We start from the raw sequence: 13513 nt of genomic DNA, 5'->3' as shown, positions 1-13513 counted from the left end.
GACAGCCAGACTATACAGAGAAACCCTGCCTCAAAAAAAAAAAAAAAAAAAAAAAAAAAAAAAAAAAAAAAAAAAAAAAAAAAAAGAAAAAGAAAAAAAAAAGAGAGAGAGAGGAAGGGAGGGAAGAAGAGAGAGACAGAGAGTGTAGCAGGTGTCTTAAAAGTTCTTATTAATAAAAACAAAACTAAGCCAGGTATTGGGGTGAATGCTGGAAGATCAGAGAAGCAGAACAAGTCACAGCTACCTCACCTTGCTAGTTCCTCAGCTGATCCTGTTTCCTCAGACTGGAAGCCTCTGAGTCCTCATATCTGAATAGATCTCAGCTGAACTGCTGCTAGAAGCCTAAAAGCTTAACGAGCCAAATGCTGCTAGTTTCTGGTCTTCACGCCTTATATATCTTTCTGCTTTCTGCCATCACTCTCTGGGATTAAAGGCATGTGTCACCATGCCTGGCTGTTTCCAATGTGGCCTTGAATTTACAGAGATCCAGAGGGATTTCTGCCTCTGGAATGCTAGGATTAAAGGCATGTGCTACCACTGCCTAACCTCTATGTTTAATATTGTGGCTGTTCTGTCTCTGACCCCAGATAAGTTTATTAGGATGCACAATATTTTGAGGAACACAATACCACTGAGAGAGAGAGAGAGAGAGAGAGAGAGAGAGAGAGAGAGAGAGAGAGAACAAGCAAGCAGAGAGTAATATCAAGAGCAGAGATGGGTTTGAAGGTCCACCCACTAGTGGTAACATCAAGTCCAAGGGTACAAAACCTCCCCAATCGTTGGACGGCAGTGGTGCAGGCTTTTAATCCACTTGAGTGGCAGAGCCAGGCATATCTCTGTGAGTTGGAGGTCAGCCTGGTCGAGAGAGAGAGAGAGAGAGAGAGAGAGAGAGAGAGAGAGAGAGAGAGAGAGAGAGAGAGAGATCCAGGACAGGTACCAAAACTACGCAGAGAAACCCTGTCTCAAAGGAAAAAAAAAAACCAAAAACTTCCTAAACACACAACCTCCTCAAACAGGGCCACCAGCTGATGAACTCAAATCATGATGAACCCAAGAGAACATTCAAGATTCAAAACCTAACACAAACTCTTCAGATACCTCTCTGCCATGCTGAAGGCGACGTCCATAGTGCCTTCTCTACAGGAAGACCTGGGACTGGAGAACTCAGGGTACATAGGCTATGCCAGCATCTGTCACCTGGAAGACCATACCTGATGTCAGATCCTAGGACTTAGTTGCAGCAGACCTTATTGGTAGCCAATGCCGCTATGAAGGTCACGACTCCTTTTCTGCTGGCTGAGAGGGGCCAGTGGTCTCAGGAAGTTGTAAGTCACCTGAATCCTGGGAACAGACCATAGCCACCTGTTGTCTAATTCTGCTCAAAGGGTCAGAACCTTTAAGCTTGTGCTTTGGGACCAGACCAAGGTTGGCTGGCACCTGGATGGCACCCTTGTTCTGTCCGCTCCTCTCATTATTGTTCGCTTACTTTTCCACAGACTCTCTCTCTAAGACAGCTCTCAGCAGAGTCCTGCCTCCAGCTCCAATCCAGGGACCCATCTCACACCACCAGGGATAGAGAGCCTTTACTGTTGATGGGTTCACCATTTCCCATGGGCCCTAGACTCTGAAAAGTGGGAATTAAAAGGAAACACTGTGGTGCGTCAGAGACAGACACAGGGGCCTGCTTTCGCTTTGTGTGTTACTGGCCCTCCAAATCACGGAGGGCTTGACTAGAGAAAACAAATGCAATGGAATGCCGTGGTTCAGGCAGCTCTGTGGAGACACAGGGCTAGAGATGAAAGGAAAACAGAGAGTGAAATTATTGCCCCTGAAAGTTCACAGTGGCCCTGGGGGATGCAGGGGCTGAGGGGCCCGGGAAAGAAGAACCAGACGTCGAGCCAGGCAGGCTTAGCTTTTCTCTCTATTGATACTGGCCCTTCTCCTCTCCTAGCAATGATAGAGGGAGAGTTCGCTGAGGACCCAGGTTCCTCTCTGGAGGCCACTCATTTCCTGCAGGCCATGGGGTCCTCTACAGGGAGCTTTATTTCTGAGAATTAGTCAAGAAAGCCAAAGCCAGCTCAACCAGCCAACCCCCAAATAGAGATCTATTATTTGGTTTGAAAAACAGTGGCAGATAGGTATCAGGTAAATGTTGATTCAGGGATTCAAGATGTCATTAGATGCAACTCATCCCTTTTTCCATTATTATCTCTCTTCTATCCATCTACCTTGTGGGAGACATGGCTAGATTCGGGTTTGGGGCTATGTCATTAAACCAATCACTCTTCAGGGGACTCCGTGTCCCCCAGGAAAATCACTGACTGACTTGAGTGGAGTCCCACTCTCACTCATGAAACAGTTGTAACCAAAGATGAAGTGTTGTGCTGGCACGTTCTGAGTCACACACCCACGCCTCAGCGTATTGCTATTGTGGAGGGTAGAATGTCCTCAAAGACATTGAGACATTGCTACCTTAAGATAAAGGACAGCCTGGGAAGATGGCTCAGTGGGTAAATTACTTGCCATGCAAACATGAGGACCAGAGTTTAAATCCTCAGAACCCACATAAAGCCAGGAACAGTAAGAAATATCTTTAATCTCAGTGTTCCTATGGCACAATGCCAGGCAAAGATGGGAGAATCCCCAGAAGCTGTTGGGCCAGCTAGTCTGGCCTATGCAGCTGTGAGCAACAAGAGAGCTTGGTGGAAGACAAGGACTGACGCCCAAGGTTGTCCTTTGCTATCTATCTACATGCCTGCCATGGGACAAACGTGTTCACACTCACACACATGAATATTCCCTCTCTCTCTCTCTCTCTCTCTCTCTCTCTCTCTCTCTCTCTCTCTCCCCCCCCACATGTCTACCATGGAACACAGGTGCCTACACTCACACACATTAATTTTATCTCTCTCCCCTCTCTCTCTCTCATACACAAATATACACACCTGTGTGTACATGTTCATGTACATCATATATACATTCACACACACAAAGATAAGAGAGAAGGGCTCAAAAGCAAGAGTAGTGGGTTAGCAAGATGGCTTAGCCAATAAAGGCACTTGTATCAAACTTGATGACCGAAGTTTGAGCCCCAGGACCAACCACATGGTGGAAAGAGGGAACCAGCTGCTGCAAAATGTCCTTTGATATCCACACATGTGTTTTGATGTGTGTGTCTGTACACACACACACACACACACACACACACACACACACACACACTCATGCTTGTGTGAGTGTGCTCAGAAGAATAAATAAATAAATGCAAAAGAAATTTAAATTGAGAACAGTGATCTATGCTCAGGCCTCTCACTTAGGACATGGGGACAATAATTTCTAGTCCCTAGGGGGATGACAAAGATTACATGTTGTCAGGAATCTCAAAGCACTCAACAATGGTGTTACATACCCCTCAGCCAGTCTTCTCCCACTGGTATTCCTGGTGAATAAGACAGAGACCGTGGGGGTTCTTTTCTCATGTTAACCTCAGATCTACTGTTCAACAGGATAATATCCAAGGACAATGAACCTCCTGCTGGGCCTGGGCCTGTTTCTGGCAGGTCTTCTCACTGTGAAAGGTTTCCTGCAGGTGAGAGACCCTCCAGATATGTATGGGTCTCCAGTCCGAGTCCAAGAGTGGAGGGGCAGGAAAGATGCCCGAATACTTGCTCGGCGTAACATGGAATTTGGCTTCAAGCTACTCCAGAAACTGATTGCCAACAGCCCTCAGCAGAACATCTTCTTCTCTCCATTGAGCATCTCTACCGCCTTCTCCATGCTGTCTCTGGGGGCCCAGAACTCCACACTGGAGGAAATCAAGCAGGGCTTCAACTTCAAGGATTTGCCGGACAAGGACATGCACTTGGGTTTCTACTACATTCTCCACAAGCTCAACCTACAGACACAGGACCTAAAGATGAATCTCGGCAATGCCCTGTTTATGGACCAGAAGCTGAAGCCCCTGAAGAGGTTCCTGAGAGTGGCCAAGACAGTGTATGATGCAGACATGGTGCTCACTAACTTCCAGAACTTGGAAACTGCCCAGAGGGAAATAAACAGATATATCAGTCAGAAAACCCACAACATAATCAACAGCCTGGTCAAAAACATAGACCCGGGTACTGTGATGCTTCTTGCAAACTATATTTACTTTCGAGGTAAGGCTAGGAGCATGCTGGTGTGGAGAATGTAGAGGGACTTGGGTTAGGAACTTGACCCTGTCCTTTGCTTGCTCTGTGAGTCTGAATCCCTGTGTCAGTAACAAGCCAGGACTCTGCCCCCTCCAGCTGTAAAGTGACCACCAAGATACATAACCCACCAAGGAGGTACTGGGATTCAGAGCAGAAACAATGGGGAAGTGAGCTTTGCCGTCTAGATTACCCCTGGTGTGTGTGTGTGTGTGTGTGTGTGTGTGCGTGTGTGTGTGCGTGTGTGTGTGTGTTTATTGTGGCTGATTGTGCTCACATGCTTTGGTTTAGAAGCTGGAGTCTCTGCTTCTTAGATGAGAAAGAAAAGTGAAAATTGGAGAGAGAGAGAGAGAGAGAGAGAGAGAGAGAGATTATTTACTCCAAGTTCCCAAACTAGTCATTCAGAACTGGAACCCACTTCTCTAGAGCCTAGTGCTTTGCACTCTGCTTCATAATGAGAAGTCATCCGGGGATGGAATGATGATGATGGTGGTGGCCAGTTTGGTTGGTACCTTCAACCCCTTATCAAAGATTCCCTAAGTGTAAGGGAAAGACTGAAAAAGAATATGGAAGAATGTTCTCCAACACCTGAACTCACATAACACACACACACACACACACACACACACACACACACACACACACACACACACGGGATTTGGAAAAGCAGAAAAAAAAAAAAAGAAAACCAGAGGCTAACACTCCTCAGCCCAGGCAAGGCCATCACTTGCCTGGCTCAGCAACGTGGTCCCAAATACATTCCATAGAGAGACTGATGACTAGTGAGGGGAAGAAAAATGACACGGCAGCCTGAAACCAGTCTTCCCAAACCAGAGATGATGAGGGGGAATTTGGAACAGCTCCCTGTCACCATTAGAGGCAGCAGTGATAACAGTGAGGAGCATTCACTCAACACTCACCAGACACAGCCACTGAGCTCTGCTGCCTCATCCTGCCAAATCCCCAAGCAGCCCTTTGTCCTGCCTGCCAATATCCCCCTGCTCTACGAGTTAAGGACTCAAGTCCAGGACACTTGTTCAAGGTCATTCTTTCAGAGCAGTGAAGCCTGGATTTGGACTCAGGGAGATGACCCTCAAGGCTCTGAGGATCGCAAGTTTGAGATTATACAGCTGTGAGTTTATGTGCAATGTTGTGAGAGTCTCTAGATAGAAATAGAAGGATCCTTGGGTGGGAGATGACTCAGGTAGAGAAGTGTCCTGTTTTGCAAGCATGAGGACCTGAGTTCACATTCCCAGCATACATATGAAAATCCAGGCAAGTTGGTACATATCTATAGCCCTAGCCCCTGGAGTAGGGGGTCAGAGACGAGAACTCTTTGGCCAGTCAGTCTAGCCAATCAGTGAACTTCTGGCTCAGTGAGTTCTGACTCATGAATAAGGTAGAGAACAATAGAGGAGGATGCACAACATTGACAACGGGCCTCTACACACACACACACACACACACACACACACTTGTGCACACATGTACACATGTATGTACACACTCGTGCATACACACACACACTCATAACAATAAATAGAGAAAAAGTTAGGATGTAGACAGAGCTCCTCGGCAAGGTCCCACAGCACACTGTCCCTGTGCTTTTCTAACCCCTGCACAAGAACAGCTTTAGAATCCCAACTTAAAATTTACACTCTCACAAAACCAAACAACCCCCGCAACTGCAATCCAGGCTGTGTTAAGATACAAGCTATGGCTGTTTCAGCCTCAGAGGCAACTGGCCTTGGGGTAATGTTCTGTACCCCTCAGAGCCCTGCCACAATACTCCCAGGCTCTTTTAATTGGGTCCCTGGGCCTGTGTCCATCCCACAGAGGTCTTGCAGGCACGGAGAAGAAGGACTTCATGAGCCCTTCCCTGACATCCCATCACTTCCCTCTGAACCCATGTGGATGGTGGCCAGGGATCAGTTGGGTCTGGTCCCCTCCTTTTCTTCTGGACACTTATGCCGTTTTGTCTGTCTTCAATCCCAAGCCAGGTGGAAGTATGAATTCAATCCAAAAGAAACCAAAGAGGAAGAGTTCTTCATAGAGAAAGGCAAGACTGTGAAGGTACCCATGATGTTCCGAGGGGGCATGTACGACATGGCCTATGACAGTGAGCTCTCCTGCACCATCCTGGAAATGTCCTACCGAGGAAACATCACGGCCACCTTCGTCCTCCCTGACAGTGGCAAAATGAAGGAACTAGAGCAGGGCTTACAGGTGGACATTTTTGCCAAATGGAAAAGTCTGCTCTCAAAAAGGTAAAGTCGGAGCCTGGTCCATAGAGATTCTTGCATCTTCCTCTCCTCTCTCCCACTCCCTTCATCTCTTCACTCCTTAGTGCACAGCTGGGCCCTCCTTGGGGCTCTGTAAAGATGGGCAAGAGCCTGGGAATAAATCCAGGAGTTGGTGAGACACGGGCTCTTTGAGGTTGATACACTGGGGTTATGGGAGTGTGGAGAACAGAGTTTTGCTGGAGGGTGGCGATCAGAGAGAGCTTCACAGAGGAGGTGGCATTTCAAGTACAGCTTCGAGGCTGAGGAAGGGAAGAGACATGATGGAATCTTACACAATGGACACTCCAAGGATGGACACTTGGGGTATCAAAGGGACTAAGGGATCCTCTCAGCAGATCCTCTCCCACCCCTTCTGGGCCTGAAGTAGCCAGCACCAGTAACATCCCCCTCTTCTATCAGAGACTTTCATCCCTTTTCAGGGTAGTGGACTTACCCACATCTGCTAAAGAGAACACTTCATTTCATCAGGACACACACAATAGGCCAGCATCCCTACTTTCCAAGCGCATTTGGTCTAGCAGGTAGTTGTGAAGTTATTTTGAAGTTCAGACAGGGAGTAAAGCCTAGAAATCTTCATCTTCCCTTATTGGGCAATGGAGGAGGTGAAGGAGGAGAAGGAGGAGACTGGCTGTACATTCTGCAGCCCCTTCCCACTATGGAAGGCCTAGGAGAGGCTGAAGGATAACACTTTTCTAAGAGAAGGGACTACATCAACAGATGTATGCCTAATGTCTCCCACCAACACTCCTGATTTCCAAGAGTGCAGAACACATCTGGAATTCAGGCACTAGGGCCCTCCAGTCTGGCCTGCACACTAAAGGCAGAGTCTTCACAGAGTTTGAAGCTTGTTGCCCAGAGTTTCAGGGCAAGCGCTCAGGTTTTCCTCAGAGGAAACAGAAAGCTTCCTTTTCAAGAGGTACAAAGCTGCTGGGGTTTTGAAATAGCTACCTTCCTATCGGTCAGCTTTAAGGGTCCACTACTTTCATATCAGTTAGCATCAAGGGTCCTCTACCTTCCCATCCGTTAGCATCAAGGTCCTCTACCTTCCCATTGGTCAGCTTCAGGGTCTGTGCTTGCCCTTAGTTCCCTGCCTCACTGCATGAATAGATTGGAGACCATCTATCTTCAGCAGCCTGAGGTTTGTTTTCATCGTTTTCATGTTAAAAATTCTTACTCATAAATTCTATATAGAAAGTAAATGGAATGATGTTGGAGATAGTTTTTTGGTTTTTTGGTTTGTTTTTGTTTTGTTTTGTTTTTTAAGTTTGGTCTAAAATACTGCTTCTCCATGTTTTAATTTTGAAGTTTCATTGAAAAATCTTAAACTAATTTTTAGTCAGCATGCAAAATAATGAGTTCCATGATGATATTTTAATACATACATATGTATATATACTCATGCATGCCTACAAACCTATGTGTGTATATACATACATGTGTACATACATCTGTGTGTGTACATATATGTGTGTATATATACATATGTGTGCACTGGTCCTCTCCCTCTTTCCCCAAGTAGTGATCTCTCTGGTATCATCTCACACACACATTATGAGTGTATGTGTGCATGTATGTATAAATCTAGATTCTGTATTTGAGAAAAAACTTGCTGTTTTGTTTTCCTTCCCGAGTTACTCCTTCTACTTCCCTTTTCTGTTCTCTTTGGACCAAGTCCCTCTTGGTCTTCTTCTTCCATGTCATAAATACATACATACACATATGTGTATGCACATGCATATTTAAGTCTAAGTGCCACATACAAGAGAAAACATTTACTATTTGGATTTTTTCCTCCTTTTTCTTTCTCAGTCTTTTATGGCAGGATCTCATGTAATCCAGGCTAGCCTTGAACTCCCCATGCATCCAAGGATGACCTTGAACTTCTGCTCCCCCTGCCTCTACCTTTTGAGTGCTGGATGACAGGCATGCTTCACATAGTTGGTTTAGGCAGGTTTAGATACTTGTCTTTCTGGCTTCTTTCACTTAACATGACCTCCAGTTGCATCCATATTCCTGCACATGTGATGCTTTCATTCTCACAGCTTAATAAGAACTCCACTGTGCATATATGAGAACCCCATTTTCTTTATTCGTCCATTGGTTGATGTGCCATGTCTGTTCTGCCTTGTCATTGACAAGCACAGAAGTCTTGCCATATTTTTACAGTCCCCATATTTGTACAGAGATGCTGTGTCCTTTTACTACTCAGGAACATCTCTCTAGAGCTTTGCTCTTTGCTTCCTGACATCAGCTAACATCTGTGCTTTCTTTGGAGTCATTGACCAATGGACAGAAGGACACTATTACACTTCTTGCCACTCAGTCATCCTCATGGTGGGTATGGGAGGGGTTAGGATGACTGACAGCACACAGTAGTAGCTTCTCCACAACAAACATGAGGCCTATGCATGCCCTCCCCACCCCCACCCCCACCCCACACCCCCACACCCCCCGTGCTGGTAGGCCTATTCCTTGTGTTGGCCTGAGGGAAACCCTGATGCTATTAACCCTTCTCAGGGACTCCACTCTGCTCTCTCCTCAGGTCCTTTGGTTCCCTCCACTAGGAGTGCCCTGAAGCTCTCACCTCTGTCCCTGCCTCCTACCCCTCCTCAAACTCACTTGGTCAGGTGTTTGCACTCTCCTCTTCTCAGAGACCAGGGTGAGCAGCTGGGTGTTTCTTTCCTACTGGCCAGCCACACCCTCTCTTCCCAGGGCACCCCCATGTGGCACAGGTCTGCCTGCCACTCTCCTTTGCTGACTTCCTTCCCCTACCCCTACCTTAGAGCCCAATGCCATGGGGCTCAGTCTTCAAGCTCTTTACTATATATATTTACCCTCTGGTAGCTGCCACAGGCACAGAGCCTTCAACATGATACCAACTATGACACTATCCTTATCCTTAGTCCCAATTCCCTTTCCCACAAATGCCAGAGCCCTTTTCCTTTTGACTCACCCAGAGTGTCCCTGGACATCTGCTGGGATCTTAGTCTCCATATGCTCAGAAAGACCTCCCCACATCCACTCGGGCCCACCTGTCTCTGTGGCAACTCCACCCTCCATTAACTCAAGCTTGACCCATTGGGTCATGACTGATCAGTTTCTCCCAACTCCTCTTGCATGTGTTAGGAAGCTCCATTAGCCCCATATTGGAGTAAATTGGGACTCAGCCTCTTCCCTCCGTCCCTGAGGTTCCCACACAAACTGCCGGTCAATTGTCTATCGCCTAGCAACCATGCCTGTCCTAAGATACCAAGGATACCTAAGGATATCAAGGTATACCTAAGGATACCAAGAGTGTATCCTAAGCATAACAGCAGAACCATCTTAATCCAGATCATGACACTCCTCTGCTCAAAATCTTGCCATGGCTCCCTATTGATTCAGGGAGAAAAATCCAGCTTGCCCAACTCCACTTCAGGGTTGACCCAAACCTCTTATTTGAACCCCAGCTGTCCTGATTCCCACAAGTTGATCTGTTTTCTCCTTTTCCTTTATACTTCCTGCCTCTTTACACACTACCAGTATTTGTGAATACCCACACCATGCTTTTCTTAGTGTTGATTTCAGTGCCCATCTTCCCTGCTGGAACACAGGGCAAAGGCAAGGGCTTTTCCTGTACTGTTCATTGTGTAGGTAGTAGGCGCTTAAAAACTATTTGTTGAATTAATAAGTAAGTAGAAAAGTAAATTTGAGAATGATCAGGCCTATGAATAGTAACAAGCCAGATTCTGCAGCAAGCCAGAAGTAAAGGTAGAAAAGGGGACCCAAGGCCACAGGTCAGTCTTCCTCATGTGCATGGCTCAGAAAACCAAAATCCTTTGTCCCAGTTATGGGGCTTCCAGAAGCAGAGTGGACTTGAACTCAGCTCTGATTGGCTCCAGGTCTTAGGCTTTGCTGTCTCTAGCAGCAGACTTGCAGGGGTCTAAACTGACTCAGGGCACAGCACAGGCAGTTCTGCTACAGAGAGATCATGAACATGGGGAAGCAGCATGGGGATGTTTCCAGCAGGTGAGTGCTCAGGAGCAGGCAGGGCAGGAAGCAGGACGTAGTCAATGAGTATGAGGTGTCTTGAGTCCCAGAGTTGAGCCTTTCTCATTCCAAGGACAGAAAGACCTGTGAACCTCAATGCTGAAAGGACAAAGGTCTCATTGACCATCTTTTTCAGGAGTCCATTCTGAAAGATCATAGAGTCCTTCCATTTACCCTTGTCCTTCTCTACTCCAGAGTGGTAGATGTGTGGGTGCCCAAGCTCCATGTCTCTTCTACTTACAACATGAAGAAGGTTCTCTCCCGCCTGGGCATCAGCAAAGTATTTGAGGAGCATGGTGACCTCACAAGGATCTCATCTCATCGCAGCCTGAAAGTGGGAGAGGTAAGCTCCCTGGCTGGACCACTGTCCCCTCCTACACAGGAGTCCTCATGCAGCCTTGGCCAGAGCTGCTGTCAGAGCAGTCAGCCCTGTGGTCCAGGCAAACCACCCCTTAGCCTCTGATTCTAATCTCAAAAACTAGAATCATCACTCACATGGTCTATACTGAGATTCTATTCAATGCTATGCATAGAGATTGAGTGCTGGGACATTTATCAGACCCATAACCAGTCTGAGACTGGCCAGAACCTCCTCTCTAAGGTCTAACAGGCTCCTGAGAAGGAAGGAGGAAAGTGCACCATAGAGACAGACAGGCAGTGGCTGTGGTCTGCAGCAAAGTTGCAACCTGCTTATCAGGACAGGAAAAGAGGACCATGTAGATGGGGTCTTTATACTTAACAGACACAATATAAGACTCTCAGTTAAATTTGAATTTCAGATATATAATGCATAATTGTTTTGTACCATAAGTATGTCCAGAATATTGCATAGCGGCATATTCATACTTGAACATAACCATTACTTATCATGAATGATAATTTAACTGGATATTTTATATATTCAGCAACCCAGTATGGGGATTAAAAGGGTATAGAAGGACGAGATTTCAGAAACAGGGGGAAATGGGGTGTAGTAATTAAATTTCTGTTGCTGTGATAAGACACCACGGCCAAAAGCAACTTCTAGAGGAATTTATTTTAGTCTGTGGTTCCAGAGGGACAGTCCTTAAAAGGGAAGGCATGAGAGCAGACAGCCAGAGCAGGAAGCTAGCTGATCATATTTCATCTACATACAGGAATACAGAGTAAGAACAGGAAGTGGGGTGAGACACTAAACCCTCAAAGTCCATCCCAGGTGGCATGCTTCCTCCAGCAAGGCAGCACTTGGTGAACCTCTCCAAGCAGGGCCATCAACTGGGGACCAAGTGTTCAAATACATGAAACTATGAGGACATTTCTCATTCAAACCTCCACTGAAGGGGCATGTCCATCTGAGGGAGGGTGTGGCCAATGTGGGAGGTCGGGGGAGTTGGCTGGTGCTAAGTGTAGTAAGGGAGGGGGGTCAAGTCATTCTGGGAGGGAACTGTGGTAAGGGATTGTGGGAAGGATCCTGCCCTCTGAACAGATGACACAGGTACTCAACTACCTACCAAGTGGCTCTAAGATGCCACAGCCCCTTTCTGCCTCCTCACTGTTGGTGCGCCCCTGAAATCAGGGAAAACAGCAAGCCCCTTTGCATCTCCCCCATTCCCTCACTTCCAAGGTAACACCATCCTCTTGACTGCTGGGCAACTTCGGGTACAGTTGTCTCCCTCTCTGGGCTTTCCACCTTGGGCCCACTATAGCCCCTGAGAGGCTGGACAGCCACTGACTGTCTCTTGGTTCCACAGGCTGTGCACAAGGCTGAGCTGAAGATGGATGAGAAGGGCATGGAAGGGGCTGCAGGCTCTGGAGCTCAGACACTGCCCATGGAGACCCCACAAAGGATCAAGCTAAACCACCCCTTCCTGATGATGATTTATGACAAATCCCTGCCTGCTATGATCTTCTTGGCAAAGATTTATAACCCTAGTGGTTAATAAAGGGGAGTTCTCTGTTGGCTTCAGACCTCTCCCATTTCCTAGGGCTGGATACATTTCACCCATGTGACACAGAGGAGGCCACAGGTACACTCTAGCCTAATCCTCCAGAGTCACAATGTCACACTGCTACCAGCAGCTCAGCTGGCTCTCAGGGCTTTGAACTCTGTATCCACCTTAATCCCTTCCCTAACCATCAGCATCCCTGGACTAAATGCCAACCCCTAGCCCCAGTATCCCCTCAACTTCTTCACCCTACCAGGCAGGGAGTGTCTGCGATCTAATAAACTCCACCTCCCCAACACATCTGCGAGCTGTCAGGTAGCTATTTCATGGAAGGTAGGGGCCACATAAAGTAAACAGAGTTTGATTGAGAGTCTTGGGCTCACATCTGAGTAGGGGGTGTCACTAGGGAAGCCACACGTCTTCTCTGGGAGCCTCTGCTTTACAGTTTTGGAGTGAGGTTTGCACTGTTCCTTGGTAAGGGTTTGCGAAAATAAGTACCAATTCCTAACAGAATTCATTCTCCATTGTGAGTCCCAGACTGGGAACTCTGGTATACATACTACATGGCCCTCCTCCCAGGGTATCCAGGTGGGGTTGTTCGCCCAGCCAGGCCTCCAAGAGCACCGTGGAAGTGGCCCAGCCCCTTGTGCCTTCGGGAGAAGATAGGAGTCAGTGCCAGCTTTGTTGACTGATATCTTTCAGGCACAAGAGCTCCTCAGGCCTATGGCCAAAGGCAGATTCCACTATTGGAAAAGGCAGGTCCCTACCAGCCTCATAAAACTGGCCCCGCAGAATCTGCTTGTGGCCACTAGGGGGCACCAAGGGCTAGGCCAATGATGTCCTGCTGGACCCCAGAAAGATGCTGTTCTCCCTCTGGCTATAATGGCCTGCACATGCTGTGTTGGGTGAGGGGCGTTCAGACTGTCTTGATACCAATGAAGCAGCAGCAATTGCCACTTTCTGCCTAGCAGTTTTCTGAACACTGCCCTTCTTGTTTTGGTCACTGCAGCCCAATGGGCAGCCAAAATGAGCAAACCCATGGAGGAAAGGAGGCTTGGAGAGGTGGGGT

The 13513-nt window shown here is 47.3% G+C and overlaps 1 protein-coding gene across 1 annotated transcript; it reads left to right on the top strand.

Annotated features, from left to right (window-relative positions):
- The first annotated feature begins 3523 nt into the window (after nucleotides 1-3523).
- Serpina12 (serpin family A member 12) lies at nucleotides 3524-12438 on the top strand. The gene is made up of 4 exons (XM_036205573.1): nucleotides 3524-4157; nucleotides 6184-6454; nucleotides 10715-10862; nucleotides 12250-12438. Exons 1-4 carry the CDS (start codon nucleotides 3524-3526, stop codon nucleotides 12436-12438), a joined length of 1242 nt encoding a protein of 413 aa, XP_036061466.1.
- The last annotated feature ends 1075 nt before the right edge of the window (nucleotides 12439-13513 follow it).

Source organism: Onychomys torridus, chromosome 14 (assembly GCF_903995425.1).
Source record: "Onychomys torridus chromosome 14, mOncTor1.1, whole genome shotgun sequence".
Lineage (NCBI taxonomy): Eukaryota > Metazoa > Chordata > Mammalia > Rodentia > Cricetidae > Onychomys > Onychomys torridus.
The sequence above is the reverse complement of the archived record's forward strand: the minus strand, read 5'-3'. Positions and strand labels throughout refer to the sequence as shown.